Source organism: Mustela nivalis (assembly GCF_964662115.1).
Source record: "Mustela nivalis genome assembly, chromosome: 2".
In the NCBI taxonomy this organism is placed as follows: domain Eukaryota; kingdom Metazoa; phylum Chordata; class Mammalia; order Carnivora; family Mustelidae; genus Mustela; species Mustela nivalis.
The window spans coordinates 28,503,997-28,527,670 of NC_139021.1; the positions used below are offsets into that span (position 1 = coordinate 28,503,997).

The window sequence follows — 23,674 nt, forward strand, 5'->3', positions numbered from 1 at the left end:
CATCTTTGAAATCTGAATGTGCTACTCCATCACTCCTGACCTAGAATAAAGTGTAATCTTCCAGGAGGATTTGTGTTTGCTTCCCACACTCTCGTAGGAGTCTACCAACCTTAGATCTCTGTAAGTTAAAATAAATAATAATCTACTTGAGTATTCTTTTGGACCCCAGTGAGCCTATAAATCTGAGAGAGCACTGCCTTGTAGTTTAATTGGACAGTGGAGATATTTTTTTCCCTCCCTCCACCAACGGTCCAAGTGGAGATGTGCAAGTTTCCCTTCTGTCTCTTTTGGAGTGATGAGCCGGTTTCTCAATCAGTCTTATATTAAAAATATAGCTTGCTGGGTCCTAGCTTAATGTCAGAGCTTCCTATTAGACTCTCTATCTTGTGTTTTTCTCCTTTCCTAGCAGTACATAAAATAATATACTATGCCTTAAGTCCTTATTGTCATTGATGATGAAGTAAGGTACACACGTCTCTCTGTTTCATTCTTTTTCTTTCTCTCTCTGTCATACACACATACACACACACATAGAGTGAGAGGGTTCACATACCTGCATATGTTTGAAACATTGAAATTTTATTTAGAGAAGAAACAAAATACGCCATTTTTTGTGGGAAACTCCTGTGTAAAAAAAAAAAAGTAAAAATCCTTAGTTTAAAAAACTTTATTTCAGGAAAATGTTATTTTTTTTAAGTGGTATAAATCATGTCATAATTTGCAAAGGAGCTGGACAGAACATTTGGGGCAGATAAAAATGTTCTATATCTTGATACAGTTACTGGTTACACAAATATACAAGTAGATACTCAAATATTCATTGGTCAGAACTTACTGAACTACACACTTAAATTACAATATTATATGCAAAGTATACCTCAATAAAGAATTCATATTGACAGAAAAAAAGCAGGATTCCCCTTCCTGAAGGTGTTTGTGTTACCGGCCCTCCTCTCTCCTCTCTTATAATCCATTTAACATCAGAATAACTAACATTACTGAACACTTAAATATCATGCAAAGTTTTTAAGTTTTAACCTAAGATTTTTTAAAGCCTTTAATTCATTATACCATTGTATCCTTACATTAACCCCATGAGGTAGGTACAGCTCAGAGAATCTATTTATCTTACTCAAGATCACAAAGACAGTAAGTGGCAGAAACAGAACTTGAAGCCAGGCAGTTGGAGTCCTGAACTCTGGCTCCTCACCTGTGTCTTACACAGTTTTCTCCTGCCACTAATTTGCATGAGAGCACGAGGAATGAAAGCAGGTTAACCATAATCCACCAGAGTTAAATCATCCTCAATAAATACAGAACCTATTCATATTTTTTGATGGATATAGACATACACTTCATAGCCTGGAGAGCAAGGAAGGGAGGGAATCTGATCCTGGAAATTAAATACTGTTTCCTTAATTACCTCAATGAAATTCATAATAGAGAAGTTAAGAAATTCAAATGTTAAGACTCAAAGTCCATCCATTACATTTATAACATACTGAACTGGAATCTAAAAGGATAATGCAGATCTCGTGGTTGAGACCAACAGTAAATTCCTATAAATCTAACCCAACCACTATAACATGCATTTGCAAGACTAAAGAGTCTCTGGAAATCCTGCATGCTAAATTAGTTACTTAAGAAGTTCATACTGGATTTATATTGGTATGTTACAAGCCTTTCAGTTGATTTCTCAGAGATCTGAAATGATGCCAGCTCCAACAATATTGTCTGTGGTCAGATTCTGCATCTGAAAAATTAACCCTGCTTCTCAAGTTGGTAGGAAAATTGTCTCCTGAAATAAAATTTGAATGTAATTTATTTGGTATGACACTGAGGTGATTTTCACTAATTCATTGATAATGACTAGGCATTTCTCAATTAAGGCAGCCTCATCTAAACCTTATCAGTTTGGAACAGCTGTTGTTTGAACTTGGGGTAATTGAGGAGAGAAGGTTAGCTATTAAAAGAAATACAGAATGGGAGCCACAATGGACTTTAATTGGTTCATTTGATATTCAGGAACGGTCCTGAAATTTGTATAATATGGATTTTTTTAAATTTAAAGAATGATTTAACATTTTTTTAAATGCCATGTAATCATGAAACTAGGCTTTTAAGTAGTAAATGCCATATTTTTAACAGTTATCTCAAATTCCTACGATTGTTTTATATAGAAACACAGTTTCCTCAGTTCTGAGACATTAATACAAAAGAACAGCCACTGGCTTTAAGAAAAAGAATTATAAGTCAAGATCACAGAACCAGCTATTTTAAGCTATATTTTTGCCTATATTATGTGCAAGTTTGCTGGCTTTTTAAAATGGAAAGTTTCACAGCATGTGAATGCAACACATTGATTTATATATACTTATCAATCACATTCAAGCTTGATCGCTCAAACCTATTTTTGGATAATCATTTCTTTGAGAAATATATGATGGATTTGGTAATTAGTACCTTTCATACAGACTGAGAACTAAGAATTCATCTTTTTCACCTGAAGAAGAACGACAATGAGAGCATTAAAAATAAAAAGTATACATAGTTCAGGAAATCATTTAACACTCAATAACTATTGCTTCTAACATAATTTTCTAATATTTTCAACAAAATCCTATTGCCTTATTCGTATCAAGTTGTATGTGTGTAGGTGAGTCCTTGCAGAAAATAACTGGTAAATCATGAGACTCTAAGTCATTTGTCCCACGTAAATCACAAAGGTGAATCTTATACCATTTCCATACCATCCACAATGGTTTGCCCTTGAGTTATAATATTCTTCATGGGTTTTTGTCCAGTCTACATTGGTCTATAAGAAAGTGTGCAACCCAGTCATCATTTTGTTATAACCTATTGCCTCTAGGTGTCTGGAACCAGAAGATCCTCAAATACAATGACGATGGATTTGGGCTCACCACCCCAATAGCAGCCGCATGCACGCAGGGACCAAGTATCGTCCTTCTCTTGCAGTCCGTGAACATTAACCAGGAATAACATCTACTTTGATTGTCATATTACCATTCTTCTCAATCTTTTTAATCTTTTTCAATCTTTTCTAATCATTTATCTCTCTTCAGAAACAAACACAAAAAATCCACAGATATATCCTATCATTGATCTACTACAGATATATTCATGTTGGATGACTAAATATTGTGATTTATTTGGATTTCTATTAATCAGCTCATTTTCTCATAGGGACACACTATCACATTTTTGGGCAGAATAATTCATTTAGGTTTGGAGCATCTCAGTCCTGTCCAAGAAAAGCCATTAGCATGCCCCAGTTACTATGACAGCCAACAAATACCCCCCATACATTTGCAAATGCACAGAAAAGAGCTGTAACCCTACCATACTTAAAGAATCCTGTGTCAGGATGTTAAGTAGTAAGGAGATGTGGTTCTATGGCTGAGACCCTCTGATGTGGAAGCAGAGGCAGAAGAAAAGTTATTAAATTTCCTTCCTATCTAGAGCCCACTGACAAGTCCTTGAAACAGGCAGAGTGACATTCCTCTAGGCACTCAACTACCTCCACCTGAATATTTTGCTAAGAGCAAAAAGCAATCCTAGTCTGACCCCCTCTCACCCCCAAACAGGATCCTGTGGGTCTACTTTAATATATAAACATTGCTTTGGAAACTTCCTTTATCTCTAAACCCTCCAAGATACGTGCTGGCAATCATCCCAAGCGTATGGCCCACCGATATATATACATATCTGAAGGGTCTCATGACTAAGGTCCTATTAGATGGTAATATGACCTTTTCCCAACAACCGCTAGCCCCACAAGGTCCTGCAAACCTTGCTTCCAAAATTCCTTAGAGACTTATGCTATTCCTGACCCCCTCCCAACTTGCAAGTATGTAATGGACCATTCCTCACAACCCCGGGGTTGCAGCTCTTCCTGGCCACGGGTCCTGTCCCCGTGCTTTAATAAACCACCATTCTGCACCAAAGAGGTCTCAAGAACTCTTTCTTGGTCATCGGCTCCGGACCTCATCGCATTGAACCTCACTTATATTCTAAAACTTCATCACCTTGGCAGAGCCCTGGAAGAAATGCTCAGGGTCTGGAGCTCGGCTGTTCTTCCAACTAGCTGGATATCCATGGGCAAATTATTCAACTTTCCTGAATCTCACTTTTCCCAGTGTGCAACACAGGGGGGATGATAACACTCAACTTTATAGAATCTTTGGGAGTCTTCAACCAGACAATATACCTGAAGTGCTTAGTACCATGCCTCTCACGAAATGTTCTGTAATACAATTATCTATGATAGGAGGTTTGCAACATGTGTTGAGATTTGCATATTCTGGTATTTCTTAAACATATGGTAATCTCTCTTAGTGAAATTAGGATGTAGGCTATCTGGAACTGATTTCTAGCTTTATTAAAAAATTGTGAATAGAAGTTATTAACATATGGTGCTAAGAAGGACAATTGTGATCTGTAACTACTATCTTTCATCACTCCATATGTCTTGATACTTTAAATGAACATTTTCATCAGGTATTAACCATGGGATTTAATTTATTCTTACATTAGTTCAAATCAAAACTGAACTATTTGGTTATCAAAAGAATGACAATTAAGTTAGAAGAGCTGTAAGACATAAAAAGAACCCTTTCAATATCACAATCAAAGACTGATTTGTTGGGGTGCCTGGGTGGCTCAGTGGGTTAAAGCCTCTGCTTTCGGCTCAGGTCATGATCCCAGGGTCCTGGGATCGAGCCCCATATTGGGCTCTCTAGTCAGCGGGGAGCCTGCTTCCTCCTCTCTCTCTGCCTGCCTCTCTGCCTACTTGTGATCTCTGTCTGTCAAATAAATAAATAAAATATTAAAAAAAAAAACTGATTTGTTGTTTAGGTAATGCTAAAGTTCCCAACAGTTGAAAGGCTGTGTCTGAGGCACAAAGTAGAGAAAGGGAGTGATAGACCCCTTAAATGTTAATTTGGGGGAAGGAAGTGATTAGTTTTTTAATCTCCGGATCTATAGCACAAAGTAAACATATACTTTTATTTTATTTACCCAGTTGAATCCATTATGGAAATTATTATTTACAAAATGACCCACCTTCCATAATCACTATCCAAGATGAAGCTGACATTGTGATGACCTGGAATTAATTAAATACAGAATTAATTAAATTCCCAATCACAGGAGAACAAGAACTATGTATTATAAAGCTGATTTAAAAGCAAAGAAACTTAAAATTAAAACTGTAGTTATACAACCATTTATTAATCCTTAAAGACATGACAATGAAACTATCTGAAACAAGTGTCTGGCATTTTAAAATACACATACGAAGATGTCTCAAGGCTATAAGTAGAAAAACTTGATGAAATATAATAATGAATGAAGAATGATAAAAACAACATAAACATAACCATCTGCCCTCAAATTTCTTTCATTCTTTCAACAGCTACTTAATCAGAGGAGACACTCTGCTGGGGGGTTGGGCCATGCAGGGTGAGCACAAGATTGCTCTTTTCCTAACTGATCATGGTGGTGGGGAGCAGGATTCAGTCAATCAAGAGCAGTGACAGAGAGAACTAAAAACCATGATAAAGCTATCAAAGAAAAGGAGAGTGAACTTGGAGAGTGGAAGGCAGGGCATTAGGGAAGGCTTTTTCAATGACATGACTTTTTTTCTGAAATTCTCAGGATGGGAGGCTTGCAAAAGGCTCTGAGACAAAATAAAATGAAGTCCATTCTAGAACTAAAAGATTATGATGGATGCTAGCTGACCCTATTGCGGGAATCCTTTCACAATATACGTAAATGAAGCCATCATGTTATATGACTTAAACTCATATAATGATTGATGTCAACATAACACTGGAAAAAAAAAAAAAGACTATAAGGTCTAAGTGCCTGGAGTACACAGAGCAAGGGGGAAGAAACAACATAAAATTAAGACTACAGGGAAAACAGCTAAATTAGTAAGTGGGATTTTCTGGATGACAGAAGAATAAAAAGAAAAAAGAGAAGAAAAGAAATTTGAAGAAGTTTATCTTAAACGTAAACCTTAGGAAAAAAGTAATTTATACATGCTTACATGAAACTGAAAAGAAGCCAAGGTAAAGAGGAAATGTTAATTTTAAAGAAAGGGATAAAGCTGCCAGGGAGGTCTAAGAGAATACAAAACAAGGAAACAGTCAGGCATTTCTGAGAATTATGAAGAATGGTGATCAACATTTACCAATGTAAGTTCCAGTCGTCTTACACACCATAGAACCCATGTCTCCATTTGGATGATCTAATTTTAGACCGTACCTAACAAAATATATATGTTAATTTTAAAGTTTATATTGACACTACAGTTCTAAAATACTGTTTCCCTTCTTAAGTATTTATATAACAAAGATGTACTTATTGGCAAATAAATTAATTAATTAAGTAAATTACTGTTTCCCTTAAAAACACCTTATGGACTTTGAACATGTATCAGCTTAGAAACTGTCCCTACAACAAAGATTTCTGTGAAAATTTTTCCCAGCCTCGGTTGGAGATACTTGCATAAAGCTTCCTTTTACCATTAAATATTTTGTAGTTAATTTGGCTATCACCATTGATATTCCTCTTAGATACTTTTAAATAATACCAAGTGAAACAATTATGCGATAAAGATATTTCTCAAAATATCTCAAAACATAATAATCTAAATAACATTTCATATTGTGTTCCACTGGAGACAATAGGGGATATCAGGTTACATCTACCTATATAGATGATTACTAACTTACTATATAAAACATTATAATTTATTCTGTATTTAAAGGATTCAGCTATACAGTATTGCTAGACATTACTACTTAAACTTTATGTTTATATCTTCTATTTATTTTCTAAAGAAAATTATTTGAGTGACTTACAAATTATCAGACTGTGGTATGAGAAGTTCACAGGGCATTCCTCCAACATAAACTCTGTATAAATATTTTATTGGAAAAGATGAAGTTATGTTTAGTAAATCATTTCAAAATGCTTTCTTCCCACCAAGTTCACTAACACCTTATATTTTTCTCTCAATCACTTATTATTATCTATCACACATTCATTCAACAAACAACTATTATATTACCTATTATGTTGCAGTCTCTGCTGTAGATACTGGCACACATCAGGGAAGAAAACAAAATCCTGCCCTTGTGGGACTGACATTCTAATGCGGGGGAGGGGAGACCTGATAATAGGCATGATAATCATAGGATATTTGGTGTGTTAGAAAGTGATGATACCACAGGAAGAAACAATGTGGAAATAGCTAACGGGGACCCTTCCACTTGCAGATCAATGAACTCAAATACAAAACAGAGTTTTGTGTATATATATATATATATATATATATATATATACACACACACACACATACACACACACATACATATATATGTATATACGTATGTATGGATATATGTATATATGTGTATGTATATATGTATGTATATATATGTATATGTGCATATGTATATATGTATATATGCATATGTATATATGTATAACATATATATGTATATACATACGTATGTATATGTATATATATATATGCAAATACCAAAGGGTTTGGTGCTATATATATATAGATAGATAGATAGATAGATAGATATAGTTATATATAGTTATATATGTGTATATATATATAGTTGTTGTTGTTGTTGTTTTTCTTATTGTATTTTTAGACCAAAATCTCTTTAGTGGGCACCAAACCCTTTGGTATTTGCATGTCCTCTATAATTTGTACCTGGTCTGGATTTGGAGATGAGGCTGACTTGACAAGATGTATGAGAAGCAGAAGCAGCTTGAACACTCTGGGTCCCTGACTTCCTGCTTCCTGCCCAGTACATGGTCCATTGCTCCCTGCTAATGGGATTCAGGCCCAGTGAAATGCCTGAAATGCCTAGTGTCACAATTAAGATGGTAGAAATGGGACAGACACAGTTCTAAGGCCTTCGCCTCTCACATTAATAGATGTGTGAAAGTTCTTGTGCATTTATATATAGTATCTCAGGGTTTCAGAGTACATGGGCCAGGTAGCCTGAACTCTGAGGTCCCTGCTGACTGCAATTCTTGACTTTATGAAATAATTTCTATGCTGAAAATAGTTTCTACTGAACAGAAGTAAATTTCAGTTACAGTGAGTAGGGGGAGGGAGAAATGTCCTTAAAGATTAAGTTTCCTATATCTTAGCATTATTAAAGCAAAGGATGACTTGGAAAACCCCATCTAAGAAGTGGAATATAAACCATTCATAACATTCAACCATATGGAGGCAAACAAAATCTTTATTTATGCTAACATTTGTTTCTCTATTTAGTACTTAATATATGTAAGGAATCAATACAAACATTTCCACAATATTATAGATGCATACAAATATGATTTAATTGAATGCTACCTCATAGAATGCCACCTAAATTACCTTAATTTCATTTGGTAAAACCTTCCAAATTACTTGGTTTACAAAATTATATATGTGTATGTGTGTGTGTATATATATATATATATACACACACACATTCATATATATTACCTTTTTAGTAGTTAAAAAAATTCTCTAGTTGTTGTATGAACTGTTAGCTAATTTATCTATTTATCCCTTTTACACCTGTATTTCATATGCCTAGACCTTCTGAAAGCTGATTCTGTACTTCCTTCTATGGGGAATGAGCACAGCTGTCAGTCTATCAAGACAGCACTCAGAAAACCACAGCTATGCTACAGAAAGATGAGTGACCAAGCTAGCTTCCAATCCAAAATGTGGACAATTATCTTTTGATATGAGGTAACTAGCCAATGTTACTGTCTAATCCATAGTTGGTAAATGGAGGAACGAGTGTTCAAACCTGAAGCTGTTAGTAAGTTACTGACCATTTTTAGTTCAGCACTCTCCCACACATAACTGCAGTAGAAGAAAAAACGCCAAATTGCATGTCAGGAGACTCTGGTTCTCAGATCTTGACTAAGCTATGGACCTCCAGGCTACATAGTTACATATATATGCAAAATGAGGTAGATTAGTAACAAAGTTATTCAGCAATAAAATTCTATAACTAACTCAATGACTATTGCGCTTGTCTCCGTGTGCCTTCTATTAATAAAATCTATCACAGAAAACGAAAGAATTATGCCAGACCAAAAAAAAAAGGCATATTGGTCACTGCTTCCATGTCAATGAATCATCCAATAGTCTCCTTTTCTTCCTATAATATGGCTGAAATACACAATTAATCCCCTCACACTGTAGTGATGTTTAATATCATTGAGCCCATTGTTTGTGGAATACCATACACCACCTGAGTGATAAGAATATGTTTCCACATCAAAAGTTTACCTCAAAATCCTAACATTTTTCCCATTTGAGCTTAATGCAGTATTACTTCCATAGACATCAGTGAAGATTCTGCCTTGGATAGTTATTAATGTGCCTAAAACAAACAAACAAACAGTTCTGTATAAGATTACCTACCCATACACCCAACACTTAATACCAAAACATTAGAGATATTCCTCATGAAACCAGGATCCAGACACTTATATCCCATGTTCATCACTATTATTTAACACTGTGCTTAACATTCTAACAAACACAATAAAACATGAGTATGTATAGTATTAAAGCAATATTTATAAGTATTTGTAAATTAAAGAAGTTTTTCATGGAAAACAATGAATTATTCAATAAATATTGCTTGGGTCATGAAAGATATATTTGAAAAAACAAATAAGATCCCACTTTCGTCTATACCCAAAAAGTGAATAAATCCTAGGAGAAACAAAAATTAAATATAAAAATAAAACCATAAAAACTCTTATAATTAAGTATAAATTTATATAATACTTATATTATTGCGATGGTATGATCTTCTATAGCATAAAAATGAAGGAAGAAATAACTAGAATTAAAATCTATAGACTAATTTAATATAAAGAATTTAAAATGTCTGAATGACAGGTAAATCCATTAATAAAATTTAAAAGCAAATGGTAAGTTGAGAATATATTTCCAACATATATGACATACAAATCATTAATATCTTTAAAATATAAAGAATTCTTATAACTTAATATAAGAAAACTGACTAGCATTAAGTTAAAACCAAGGAGATGAACAAGTAATTATAAAAGAAGAAATACAAAGGGTCAATAAGTATATATAAATAAGTAAATTTAATTGTATAAATTAAGAATTAGAAATATTAAAAATAAGCTACTACATTTTTTACATAAATGCCTGAAAAAATTAGTCCCTAAAATTGTCAAGGGTATAGAAAAGGGCATTCTCACATATTCCTTTTGGGATTATAAACTGCTGTAATTATAATTATAATGAAGTGGAAACCAGCTAAATGTCCAATAGGGGGAGAGGAAAATACTTTATAGCAGATTTAGATATAACCACTGAAAATCCTTTTTTGAAATAATATTGGGAATTACTATACAATCAGAAATATGTTATTTCTAAATTATCAGATATACTAATTTTATATACTTAAAATTAAATTAATGACCACAAACCAAAAAAGATATTATATCAGCTGTCATATAACAGACCTGGAGTTCCAGATAAAGGTGTGATGTTCGTTATCATGGGGGTTCTGAAACTTCTTGCCTGTAAAATAATACTGTCAATAAGCTAATATCTCTGGTTCTTAGATTATTTACATTTAAATAATTCTATAATATAACTGTCAAAATACCTCCTTTTACATAAAGTATAAAAATAAAGTTTAGAATATTATTATTCTGCTTATTCAAGATATTGTCCTTATCCACTAAAAATTCTCTGTTAGTGTTTTTAGTTCAGAACTTTAATAGTCTATCTTCCTTTGTTATCAGCATATGTCAAACTCTAGTAATAAGGCTTCCTGGTAGCAGGAATTTGAGGGAATAAAATTACAGAAGGCCTTCTTCTATTTAAGCCTATGAAGAAAAAATAACAAAGCACATTGCAAAACAGAAACAAAACCTGGAAAAAGTCCATCAAAGTAAGCTTTAGTAATGAAGCTAGTGATAATTTTCTAAAGCAATGCAGGTAAAGTTCTTAAGAACTGTGACACCAAATGGGAATAGGGAGAGAGGAGTATCCCAGGGAGCCCACGAGGGTGATGGAAACTCTAATACTTTTGATAGACAGACAAAATTTTTAGAAATATATGGGATGGTCCTTAGAAGAAATGTGTTATTGTAAATATCTACATATAGGATAACTACATTTTGAATGACTTCAATGCTATGTGGAGTCATATTTTATCTCATTGCATTACAAATTATAAAGAAAGGAAAAAGAGTTATGATCCTATTTAAAATGAAGGTGAGTGCCATGAAGATAAGAAAAGGAAAACCAAACTCAGAGTACAAATGCAGAAAGAGAAAAAATAGCATGAGCAAGAAAAAAATTCAATGTATAAAAGTTTAAGTCATTAATAAAATTAAAGAGGGAAACAAATAAGATATGAGAAAAGAGATTCCACTGCCATAGAAGATGATTAAAACTGAGAGAAGTTATCCTTTGCTACATGCTAGAATATTTTTTAACGTGGAAATAGATAACAATCTCTAAAATTAAAAAATAAAAGGCCAGTTCAGCAAGAAAGCAAGCACAAGACTGATCATCCAAAAGTTAAAGAGGAGATCCCATATACATTGAAGGTGCATTCCCAGCTCTTGACGCGACCTCTGCAGGTGTTACTTTCTGTAATAGGAACCCCATCCACACTGACTCTCACAGTGTAGGAATCTTCTGGCATTGCTCTGCAAAGCAAATGAAGAACATGTAAGGAATGCAATGACCCTTTTATTTAATGTATGCTATTCAGGAAAAATACTGCCCCAGACTACAAGTCATTTTGGAAAAAAAAAAAAAAAAGTGCCTAAAATTCTAATCAATGTACAGCTAAATTCCATTCTATATTATTAGAATTCTAAATGATAAGAGTTTCATTCTAAATTATGAAGGATCTCCATCCTGAACTCTGTACTGCAGATTCTAACATCATGGACCGCAGGCAAATGCTTATTCTAAGTGCACTGGTATTTACTGAAAAGGAAAACAAATACAATAACAAAAGTCTGAAGATTCACTTAAAACAGTAATACATCACCTTGGTACAGTCATGTTATGCTTTGTTGTTTCTTTTTTTGTTTTTTGTTTTTTTAATTCTGATCAAATTTCTCTCTAAGAGAGCTTTTGCTGCTGAAACAGCCAATAAGCTTGATAAAAATGAAATCCTCTGGAATATGTGCTACCTCTTTTATTATTAAAAGTTACCATTTAAAATGATTAATTTTTCCCATAAGTTGTTAATAACAAACATCATTCTGGACTGATAGTAAAGAACTTGAAATGTCACTCTACAAAATGGTCATCTTTAATCTTAATGAATATGTCAAGATTTTGAAGGAAATTAATCAAACTGGACAGGAAAGCATAATTTTGATATTTTGAGGAGCATCATTACAATTTAATAGTAGCCATTTGTCTTCTGAAATAGATCAATAATGATAAGATAATAGCTCTAATAACCTGGAAAAGGATATGGAGTTTATTTTATTGTGCCAATACATGGAAAGAGCATTACAAATGAATGAAATAAAGCTATAAGATAGTCTGAACATCATGAAACAAAAAAATAGCTGATCCTCAGAAAATATAATAGCCAGAATATATAAAAAACTATATAATACTAATCTGTGTATGATAAAAGTGCTCTTATTAAACATATTATAAAACATACCTAGTATAGCATGTAATTTGAGTTGAATGACTTGAATCTTTTTCTACATCACAAGAAATCGATCGGAAAGAAGAAACTAATTGTACACTGTTTCCCAACTCAGCATTATCAACTCCATAGTTAAACTGGTTTGCTTGAGCAAAACCTGGAAAAGTAAAAACACTGAATTATTATTAAAAGAATTCTCTTCTCCAAGATCTAACAATCGTCATTTGGTCCTGAATCATCAATAAATAATAAGGAATATTCGTAAGTAAATAAGTTAGCAGTTAAGCTACTTTGTATTTATCCTTATGGTTGTAATCCGTTTTGGAAGCATAAAAATTCACCTTCAACTCATTTATTGACAAAAGTAATGTTCGAGAACCTATTATTTGCCAGGCACAGAATTAAATAGCTTATATTCCAGAGGTAGGGTATGAAGGGCTGGAGAAAATCCTCTCTCCTCCTTCCCCATCAGAGTCCATGTCTGCTGAGGGTAACTACAATGAAACAAAGGAGGCCAGATGGACTGCAAAGAGAGATGAGAACAGTATAAGAGATGGGATCTTTCCCTTGAGTTCCTATAAAGCAAAATCTGAGGTGAGGACTTGCAAGCATATGGTTTATTTGAGTGGTGACCCTTTTGGGGCAAAAGAGAGTAAGACCTAAAGAAAGACAACCTGGGCTGTGAGCACAGCTGGAGCACAACCTTGCTGGAAACTTCCAAGAAAAATATGGACTGCCTCTCAGAATCAAAGAATCAAACCTTTCTTCATCAAATCCTGTCCAGGGGGTTAACTGAGGTTTCTCCAGGGGAAATAGCTTCTCCTGAACATTCAGGCTGCACATATGTCATCCACATACCTTAGGGGTTTCAATGTCTCAAGTCACTGCATCAGTGAAGCCCTGGGACGGTAGACAAAGACGTGCTATGGGAACAGAAGGCAAAAGCTGCGAGCACAGACTGGGTCACAGTCTTGGGAGGACTATCTGTCATGGCTGTGGTTAGAATTCGAGGTGAGAACAAGAGACTGTGAAGCTGAGTATAAAAGGCTTCTCTTAGAGGCAACTGACTGCACCATATGGACATGCTCTGGCCCCACATTTTATTTTTTTTTTAATTTTTATTTATTTATTTATTTATTTTTAAAGATTTTATTTGTTTATTTGACAGACAGAGATCACAAGTAGGCAGAGAGGCAGGCAGAGAGTGAGAGAGGGAAGCAGGCTCCCTGCTGAGCAGAGAGCCCAATGCGGGACTTGATCCCAGGACCCCCAGATCATGACCTGAGCCGAAGGCAGCGGCTTAACCCACTGAGCCACCCAGGCACCCTGGCCCCACATTTTAAAGACTATTTATTTATTTATTTGACAGATAGAGACCACAAGTTGGCAGAGAGGCAGACAGAGAGAGAGAGGGGAAAGCAGGCTCCCTGTTGAGCAGAGAGCCCGATGTGAGGCTCAATCCCAGGACCCTGGGATCATGACTTGAGCTGAAGGCAGAGGCTTTAATCCACTGAGCCACCCAGGCACCCCCTAGCTCCACATTTTAAATATAATTCATTATCAATTCTCCAAGGTGATAACCAGGCAAAAGCTCTGCTAAAGATTTAATACAAGAGAGTCAGTGGGACAAGACACAACTGCTCCTGAGGCTATAATGAATCGTGACGGTAGCCCCTCTTTACCACCCATGTAGACTTCCTTTGCCTTAGCCAGCACTTAAGTTGAAGGAGTGACACTAGCCTTCATCCTGAAGATCTGGACCCTTGGTTGTTGCTTTACCCTTGTTAAGTTGTGGTTGCTACAATTGCCTATTCATGCTATAATTGCTTCCACTGGACATGGAAGCCAAGAGATGCCCTCATGAATACCCTGAATTTCAGAAATATTCTTCCCTATCTCCATTAGGTAAAGCACCCCTCTCTCTTCATGATCATCAGAACTGATTATCTCTGGTAGGCTACTAATGGTGTTTGATGAATTCAAAGTGATCAGTTCATAGTGATAGCTCCCATTCACTGGAAGTCATCCCTGGCCAAAGCATTCTCTCACTGGAAATTCAGACCCCAAATCCAGCAGAATCTAAAACAGCAAGGGCAGAAAGCACATATGCAGTTCGCAGATCACTGGGAGTGATAATGAGTGAGAGAAACTGTTCCCTTCCAGCTCCATGTGCTCTGTCTGTCAGGACATTGGAGCATGTATCTGCCATGGGATGAAGGCATATGGCATATGATAAAGGCCAGCATCCTATCCCACAGGATGCTGTTCCCAGGCTGGGATCTTAGGCTTGCCTCTTATAGACCATTCCATCATTCTACTAGGCCACGTGTTTCAGAGTAACACAGGTTTTGTGGTCGTGTGCCCATAATCACAACTTTTTCTCTGTGAAATGCGTTTCTTGTTCTGAGGCACTATTTTATAGATGCTCCTGGCATTAACTCAGACTCTGGGAGCTCTCGGAAGATGGGGCTGGCAGAGGCACGTGGATGGAGAAGGCAAAAATCTGTATTTGGAGTAACTGTTCCAGCAATAATGAATCTCTGTTCTTTCCATGAAAGAAGTAGAGTAATCCAGTCAATTTGTCCCTTAGCAACCGGTATACTTCTTGGGGAATGGCCCCTCCTGAGGGCTCAGTGTTGATCAGGTCAGGGATCAGCAATTGCAGTGGATAGCTTAGCCTTGGAGAAGGGAAGTCCATGGTGTTAACCCTGCACAGCCGTCACCCCATGGCCCCTCTATTCCTGAGCCCATTGTACAAGCTCTGAGGAAGCCAAAGAGAGAAGCTCCTGAATGAGTCATTCAATCAACCTGGTGTTTCTGTTTCCTCTGTGGGGGATCCTCTCTTGCAGGAATTAACTTGAGACATAGACCTGAATGGTTTGTGTTCATACAATGTGCTCATACACCTTCACATGCCTCTTTTCAGGACTTTCTTGTTTCTGATTTCCCAACCCCTATTCCTGGGAGAGAGGAGGCATGTGACATAAATGGTCAAGGAAATATTCTGGAAGGAGTAAGCCCGGAGAATACCTATGGCAAGTGCATTTTAGATAGAGGGAACATGCTCTTCCGGGCCCTGTGGTGGGAGCATATTTTTGGATTCAAGAACTAGCAAGCATGGTTGGAGAAACATGTATGAGGAAAGTTAGAGTGGTAGGAGATGAGACCAAAAATTGAGGGCATTCAGATTATTTTTATGAGTTAGAGAGCACTGGAGGCTTCCCAAACAGAGGCATAGCATGGTGTGACTTAGGCTTGCCAAAAGTCACTAGCTGCTACTCTGAGAGTATAGACAAAGAGTATAAACTACTCTGAGAGTACAGACAGCAGTGAGTGATGGATACATGATTGACATGGGGTCAAGAGAAGATCGGAGGATAACCAGCAAAAGGAACAAATACTGGTCTCTTTTGGGGGCATTTTACTATCAATGGAAGCAGAGGCATGGGGGAAGGTAGAAGGGGGTGGAACAAGAGGAAGCTTGATGATTTTGCTCTTGCTTTTTTTCAGGTTGGTGAAATAGCAGTGTGTTTGCATGCTAATGGGTGTGATTCAACAGAACCAGAGAAACAGATGATGTGAAACAGAGCAGAAAATTATTTTTTAATTGATGAAAATTATTTTAATCTTACTATAAATACCTGAAAATTCAAAACTAGATTTGGAAGTAGTTAAATATCCATTAAGTAATTTTATGCCACATAAAAGTATTTTATATTGCTAGAACAACATTCAATTTCAAAATAAACCCAAGAAATAAAATCCATGGTTAAGATTAATTGGATATTATTCTATTGATTAAACCCTATAACTAAATATTCTCCTAATAAAAATGTTTAAAAGATACTTAATAGTATTCTAATATGCAGAATAAATCTATGAAGTTGTTGATGTTATAATATTTTCTAGAATAAAGTTAAGTTAGTAAAGAAACAATTTTCACTTCAAAATCTAAAATTCCTAAATCCTGAGTTCTAAAAGCATGTGCGTTTTTAAATGTTACTTTTCTCTAAATACTGCAAGTGCTTAATAGTAAAACTCCACTGTTGCCAAATTGATGACTAACAATATTTTTGAAGTTATGAAATTTTTTCCTTTGCATCCAGGTTATCAATATAAATTCATAAGTTATTTGAATTTCAGCACTTAATTACCTACAATCCACATTGTTCCACAGTACAATAAATTTAAAATCAGTAAGCCAGAAAAAATGTTAAACTCAGAGATGTAGATTTAACTCTAAATTCAATGTATATATATTATTTATATTAGAAAAAAATATTGTCAAGTAGTTTCGTAGTATGTTTCAGAAAACAATCACTCTTACCTTATAGGCTCATATTAAACAACCTTTATTAGGGGCACCTGGGTGGCTCAGTGGGTTAAAGCTTCTGCCTTAGTATGTTTCAGAAAACAATCACTCTTACCTTATAGGCTCATATTAAACAACCTTTATTAGGGGCACCTGGGTGGCTCAGTGGGTTAAAGCTTCTGCCTTCGGCTCAGGTCATGATCCCAGGGTCCTGGGATGGAGCCACACATCGGGCTCTCTGCTCAGCAGGGAGCCTGCTTCCTGCTCTCTCTCTATGCCTGCCTCTCTACCTACTTGTGATCTCTGTCTGTCAAATCAATAAATAAAATCTTTTTTAAAAATTTAAAAAAAAAACCTTTATTAGTTGAAGTGGCTGAATGGGGGTCGCTAGACATCTGTGGTGTGACTGCTTTTTAAATTATTGAACATTTTCAGCGTTCTAAAAAGGTCCATTAAAAACACGAATATTGCCTAGTTTAAGGACTTCATGGTACCAGATGTTCACCAAATGCCAACGCCCCTAAAACTCTAGCTCTCGTAAAGCTGCTTCTTTGGGATGGTGCTCTTTAAAGGAACCCTAACGTCCTGGATTCGCATCCCACTCCTGCACATCCTTGCTGTATGACTTCAGGCACTCAAATTTTAGAGATGAATTCTCTCATTTTTATCTTTTCATCAGAAAAATGACCAGGGGGCACATGTGTGGGCCATTCGGTTGAGTGTCTGCCTTCAGTTCAGGATATGATCCCAGGGTCCTGGGATTGAGTCCCTGCTCAGCACTCCCCCTGTTTGTGCTCTCTCTATCTCTCTCTTTCTCTCTCAAATAAAATAAAATAAAATAAAATGGAAAATGACCATAATTACCCACTTATTGGATTGTCAGAAATACGAAATGAGGTTATATATATTGCATAACATAATACTTGGCTCCTATGTTAAGAGCTCGGTTGATATTTGCTCTTATTACTGGTCACAAAAATCCTGAGATTTAAGTTCAGTGTTAATATCCCTTTTTAAAAATAACACAGAACTAGTAAGTGTTATGGCTAGGATTTGAATTCAGGTTGGCGATGTCAACCTGGCACCTGTGATATTCAGAGATAAACAATATTTAAAAACATACATTATAAAGCTATTAGCCATTGCCCTATATAAGTTCCTCCAGACCCATGTTCTTAACACTTCTCCTATCCATGATAGGTAGAAAAAGTAAGCAGAAACTCAACAAAGGGTAGGGATTTTAATAAACACCACTTTCTCCTCTAGGTTTAAATGATAACCAAACAGAGCTCATCAAATATAGGCTAAAGTACAAATATAAGCATCAATTTGACATGTGAAAGACACTTGCATTGGATCTGTAGTTTTGATTCTAGAACAGCAGTTACTGCTAAAATGGAATTTTGAAAAGATACAGGAAAACACAGAAAAGCAAGTTACTTGTAAACCTGCCCTTTCCTTTTGCCAACTGTGCTTATCTTTGGTGTTCATGTTGAGTTTGAAATACACAGAGGGCTGCTGGCAACTAACTAAGGAAAGTTTTACTTGTGGGGTGGCTCAGGATGTGATACATGTATTTATTTTCCTCTTAGGCACATGTCACAAAATTGATACGGTAACACAGATCTGCATCTCAGCATTCCTGAGACAAATACAATTGAAAAAAAATTAAACCAACAAAAGATGATATTGTTTTTGGCTTTGTTTTAATGCCATATATATTTTTAATGTCACATACCTATATTTAATGTCATATATGTCATATATATTTTTACATACTTATGTCATATATATATAGACCTATCTCCCTGAAGTAAAAACATGAGCCAAATCAATAGGATTTATAAATATTCTCATTACAAATATTGCTTAAAAAATTATAGAAATATTTCTGACTTGTTAGCTAATTCCAAAGAGTTAAAAAGCCGCACAAAGGAATCACCTCCTAAAAGAATTTCAAAATAAAATATAATTCTAAATAAAAAATTGGGTATAAAGAGGATAGCTCTGGAAGTACTCCAAGGGACAAAGATTACAGGAAGGGTTGGGTGTACCCTGGATACAGAAAAGGTTGAGGCTTTCAGATGGAAATTCCTGGCATATTGATGTATTTTTTTTTTTCTTTTGCAGAAAAACTGGAGACAAGACTTGCCAGGCACGCAAACCTGGTTCTCCTGATAGCAGCCCAGGCTGCTATCATGGAAAATGTGTGTAGTTGAAGCCGGCAGTTGCCATATACCACATGGGGCTGTTTGGATTTCTCTAGTTAAAAAAAAATGCAAGGGTGAGAGAGTACAAACCAACTCGAAAAGTTATAACAGCAAAACAATGAAAAGGAAAAGTACAGTGTGGTGAAGGATGATTTCTAAAGAATGAAACCAAACTTATAACATAAGAGCAGGGTAATGATAAAAATAAAACAAAATAATAAAAATTAAAAAACTCTAATTTAGGAAACAGTATCTATGGGTACCTTAGATACATCATCCTTTTCAATCATCACAACAGCCCCAACAGGTAGGAATTAATACCCCACTTTACTGATGAGGAAGCTGAGGCTTAGGGGAGTAACCTGCCCCAGTCACAGAGTGGGAAGGGTCAAGGACACACCTGAAAGCCAGTCAGACAGGACCAAAGTCCCTGGGTTTCCCAAAACATTATAAAAACTATATAATTCAACACTTCAGGTAGACAAAAGTATATGTAATAGGGAAATATCTAGGGAAAAAAGCCAAAAGTAAGATTCTACTGCTTCCATTTTACTGATATTTTTCAGTAAAGGGAACTATTAAGAAAGACAATTGAGAAATACAGGTATAAATTTAGAAACACTCCTGAACTAATAATCAAAATGATAAGACTCCTCATTAAATCAGTCCTCTTAGTTGGAGACACAATTATTTCCATGATCATGGAAATAAAGTGCTCAAGACACTTTACTTGGGCATCATAACTATAAAATTATGGATCTTTGGCTCCTGAAGCACAGCCTGTAGAACAAAGTAATGCACTAGCAAATTTTGGCCTGTAAAAGTGAATATGACATGTGGAAATGGAAAACTCATGTGGAATCACCAAAATACTAACAGTAGTTCTTTCTAGAGAGTGGAATCTCAGAGAACTCACTTTCTAAGTCAAATATTTCTTTATCATTTAATTTTTTCATCCTGACTTTTATAAAAATAAAACATTTTTATAGTCCCTACGGGACCAACACCTAAGTAATCATCCAGCAGTTACAGTTCCATGTAGAAAATGTTCTTGTGTGATTAATAAATTAGCTCTGCAGTGCAATTCTAAACATGAAGTATGGGTCAGAGACAGCACTGATGTCTCTGATTATGTGAATACAATTCCTCCAAATAAATTTTGTTCAAGTAGCACATTCATGGAGTTTTGGAGGTCTGGTCTGTTTTGCAAATTCATTACATTGCTCTATACACATTCTCTATATATCATGAGCCCTGAAAACCTATATAAAATAGTCTTAGATTCAGCTTTTTAGAAAGACAGGTGCTAACACATTTTTAGTCACCTACAGTATATGGTTAAGGCAAGAAGAGGGAAGTCAAATCACGGCGAGGATGCACGTATCGGCCATTCCAATAGGATTTGACTATTCCATGATGCTCTGTTAGGAGCATTTGGAAATTGAGACGGATGGGAAAACTGGAAATTCACCATGACACCAGTGACACAGGATACACTGTGACTCAGAGAGTCTATGAAAGAGCAAAGGTTAGGGTTAAACTCATAAGGAGGTTCTTCCAAAATGCCTTAAGAATAGAATGTTTTGTTTTGTTTTGTATTTATAACGAAAGGCCATCTGGGTCTGTGTACTTAAACTCAAGCCATGGCTCCTGGATCTGAAGGAGTTTAGGTCTCCAGACAGGAAGAAATAGCTGACTGGTTGTTTTGTTTTGTGTTGTTTTAATTGGGGCATTTCTCTCACGGCTTTTAAAACTCTGTTAAAAACCTAATAGCTTTCATGGGGTGCCTGGGTGGCTCAGTGGGTTAAGCCTCTGCCTTCAGCTCAGGTCATGATCTCAGGGTCGTGGAATCGAGCGTGATATTGGACTCTCTGCTCAGCAGGGAGCCTGCTTTTGCCTCTTTCTCGCCTGCCTCTCTGCCTACTTGTGATCCCTCTTTCTGTCAAATAAATAAATAAAATCTTAAAAAAAAAAAAAACCCTCAACCTTGACCCCCCCCACAAAAGAAAGAAAAGAAAAGAAAAACGAACCATACCTTCTCCTTTGATAGTCAGTCTTGTTGCTCCATTTATGCTGCCATATTTAGGTATTATTTCTGTGACTTTGGGAATTATTTTAGAGCCATCTGAAAGATAATAAAACACAGTAAAGATAAAAGCATCAAAGTTGGTACCAGATCATACAGTATTATAAGAAAAACATCACAAAGGTGATGGGACTGAAAGTAAATACACCCATATTTTACTTGTGGTTCTACTACTAACCAATGACTTGACAGGGAAATAAGTCATTCACTTAATTAATACTCATTAGCTTTATGCAAAGCACTACCTGAGGTGCCACAAAGGGTGGTAATAACCCATGATCATTTTCACCATTCTTAATTATCATATTATAAAACATTTATTAAACCCTTAATTTCACGTAGCGCTCAACTAACTGCAGATCTGTAACTACAGGTAGCAGCCCACACAGCAGCAGACAACGCTGGAGAAGTAACACCGTAGAGAAATAAGTCATTCATCATAAAAGCACATAAGAAATGCAAAGAATAAATGAAAATGAACAGAATAGACCAGGCACAAAATCTAAGGGTGCATTTTAAGAAGAAATTGTTTTCTGTGATGGAGTAAGACTTCAGGAAAGATCATTTCTGGGGTCGCTTTAGCCTCCTGATTATAGTAAGTTCTTACTTTAATGGTTACCAATTCATTCATTGAACGGTGTAAGTGTCCTGGGGATATAAAAATGTGTTCACAGTCTCAACCTCCCAAAATCTTAGCTTAGACAGTACCGCGTGACAGGAGAGCAGAGGGGCCATGGTTGACCATGAAGGGGCACTTCAACTACACTGCTCATGTCCTGCTGACTTCTAGAAAGAAGGGTTGTCCCTGCTGCATCTTGGAGGGCAAATATGAATAGCTAGACTGGACCAAGTATGGGAGAGAGAAACAGAGCTCTAGAAAGAGGGAGGTAGGTGCCTATGCAAAATACAGGGGTAAGTGAGCTGCTTCTCTGGAGAACTCTATGCTTTTAAACAACTCAAAGATACACAGTGGTTAAAAGGGTTCGTTTTCCATGTCAACTGTGCAAATCTGTATTATTAGATACAGTAACAATTCTCGAAATAGGAAAAATTGAAGTGGACAAAAAGAAAAGCTATAGAAATTACTGTTTCAGGGCGCCTGGGTGGCTCAGTGGGTTAAGCCTCTGCCTTCAGCTCAGGTCATGATCTCAGGGTCCTGGGATCGAGTCCCGCATCGGGCTCTCTGTTCAGCAGGGAGCCTGCTTCCTCCTCTCTCTCTCTCTGCCTGCCTCTCTGCCTACTTGTGATCCCTGTCTGTCATATAAATAAATAAAATCTTTAAAAAAAAAAAAAAAGAAATTACTGTTTCAAGTAGATGTATGAGAAAAGGTTAAAGAAATTATAATCATACAGGTCATTCCTGCCGGCAAAAAGTTTAGCATGGACTTCAAATGTCACGGGTCTGACTTCGCCAAGAGCTCCAAGGCTGATTCTGCTTCAGGCACGTTCGTAACTTCCAGCAGCCCACAGCCAAGAGCAGGAAACTCCGGCGAGGGCTCTGGATCCTATCTCCAAGACCGTGCTGCTCTCCACCTATCTCAGGTTCATCCTCCCTTATCTCCACGGACAACTCCAATTTCTTATCTTATCAGGCTCTTCCAACCCTCTCCTGGGTATTACTTGGAAGGCAGAGAGCAGCTGCCCCTTAAAGTGACTGACACCAGGCACAGACACCCATTCTTGTCCTACTGGGGAACACTGCCCTCTCTTCGGTGGGGTAAAGACACCCAAGAAGAGAAGAGAGAGGACTCGGATTGTGCCCCCTACCTCCACCCCCAGCCAAGTTTCAGTGTCTTTTTCAATTGAGCCCCTTGTGGGTGGGGGCGGTGCGGTTCCATAATTCAAGCAGTAACTCTTAAGACTTAAGAGCAATCCCTCTTCTCTCTTCTCTTCTCTTCTCTTCTCTTCTCTTCTCTTCTCTTCTCTTCTCTTCTCTTCTCTTCTCTTCTCTTCTCCTCCTCTTCTTTTCTTCTGTCTGTGTGTGTGTGTGTGTGTGTGTGTCTGTCTGTCTGCCTGCCTGTCTGTCCCTTAGGCCTGCCTTGCAGGTCCCGGGTCCCAGATCCCCAGGATGGCCATGCGGCCGCACCCGCAGCCTTGGCGCAGGGCTGGTGCCGGGCAGTCCCTTCCCTCCCGCGGCCCCGGGAAAGCCAGGGTTGCGTCTGCACGGACTTCTGCTTGCCTCCCTGGCGCCCCGGAGGAATTACCTGCGCGGGGGTCCGTGGCACACAGGAGCAGCCCCCAGAAGCCCCAGGTTCCCAAGAGCCACAGGTGTCCCATCGCCGCGTCCGTCGCGCAGCCTGCGCGCGCCGCTCGCTCTCGGCCGCCGCCA

General features: G+C 36.9%; 1 protein-coding gene across 2 annotated transcripts in view; it reads right to left on the bottom strand.

Moving 5' to 3' along the window:
• The window catches only part of PKHD1L1 (PKHD1 like 1), a 128,555-nt gene extending 104,885 nt beyond the window's left edge, over window positions 1-23,670 (bottom strand). For both annotated transcript variants that reach the window (XM_082720013.1, XM_082720014.1), the window contains exons 1-10: window positions 23,550-23,670; window positions 21,295-21,384; window positions 12,750-12,894; window positions 11,658-11,766; window positions 10,567-10,624; window positions 9,347-9,440; window positions 6,888-6,941; window positions 6,215-6,288; window positions 5,083-5,125; window positions 554-624 (exon numbers count right to left, since the gene is read on the bottom strand). In XM_082720013.1, the coding sequence (XP_082576139.1) occupies window positions 554-624; window positions 5,083-5,125; window positions 6,215-6,288; window positions 6,888-6,941; window positions 9,347-9,440; window positions 10,567-10,624; window positions 11,658-11,766; window positions 12,750-12,894; window positions 21,295-21,384; window positions 23,550-23,622 (811 nt within the window). In that variant the 5' untranslated portion in view covers window positions 23,623-23,670. The remainder of the gene's footprint in view (window positions 1-553; window positions 625-5,082; window positions 5,126-6,214; window positions 6,289-6,887; window positions 6,942-9,346; window positions 9,441-10,566; window positions 10,625-11,657; window positions 11,767-12,749; window positions 12,895-21,294; window positions 21,385-23,549) is intronic.
• Between the last annotated feature and the right edge of the window lie 4 nt (window positions 23,671-23,674).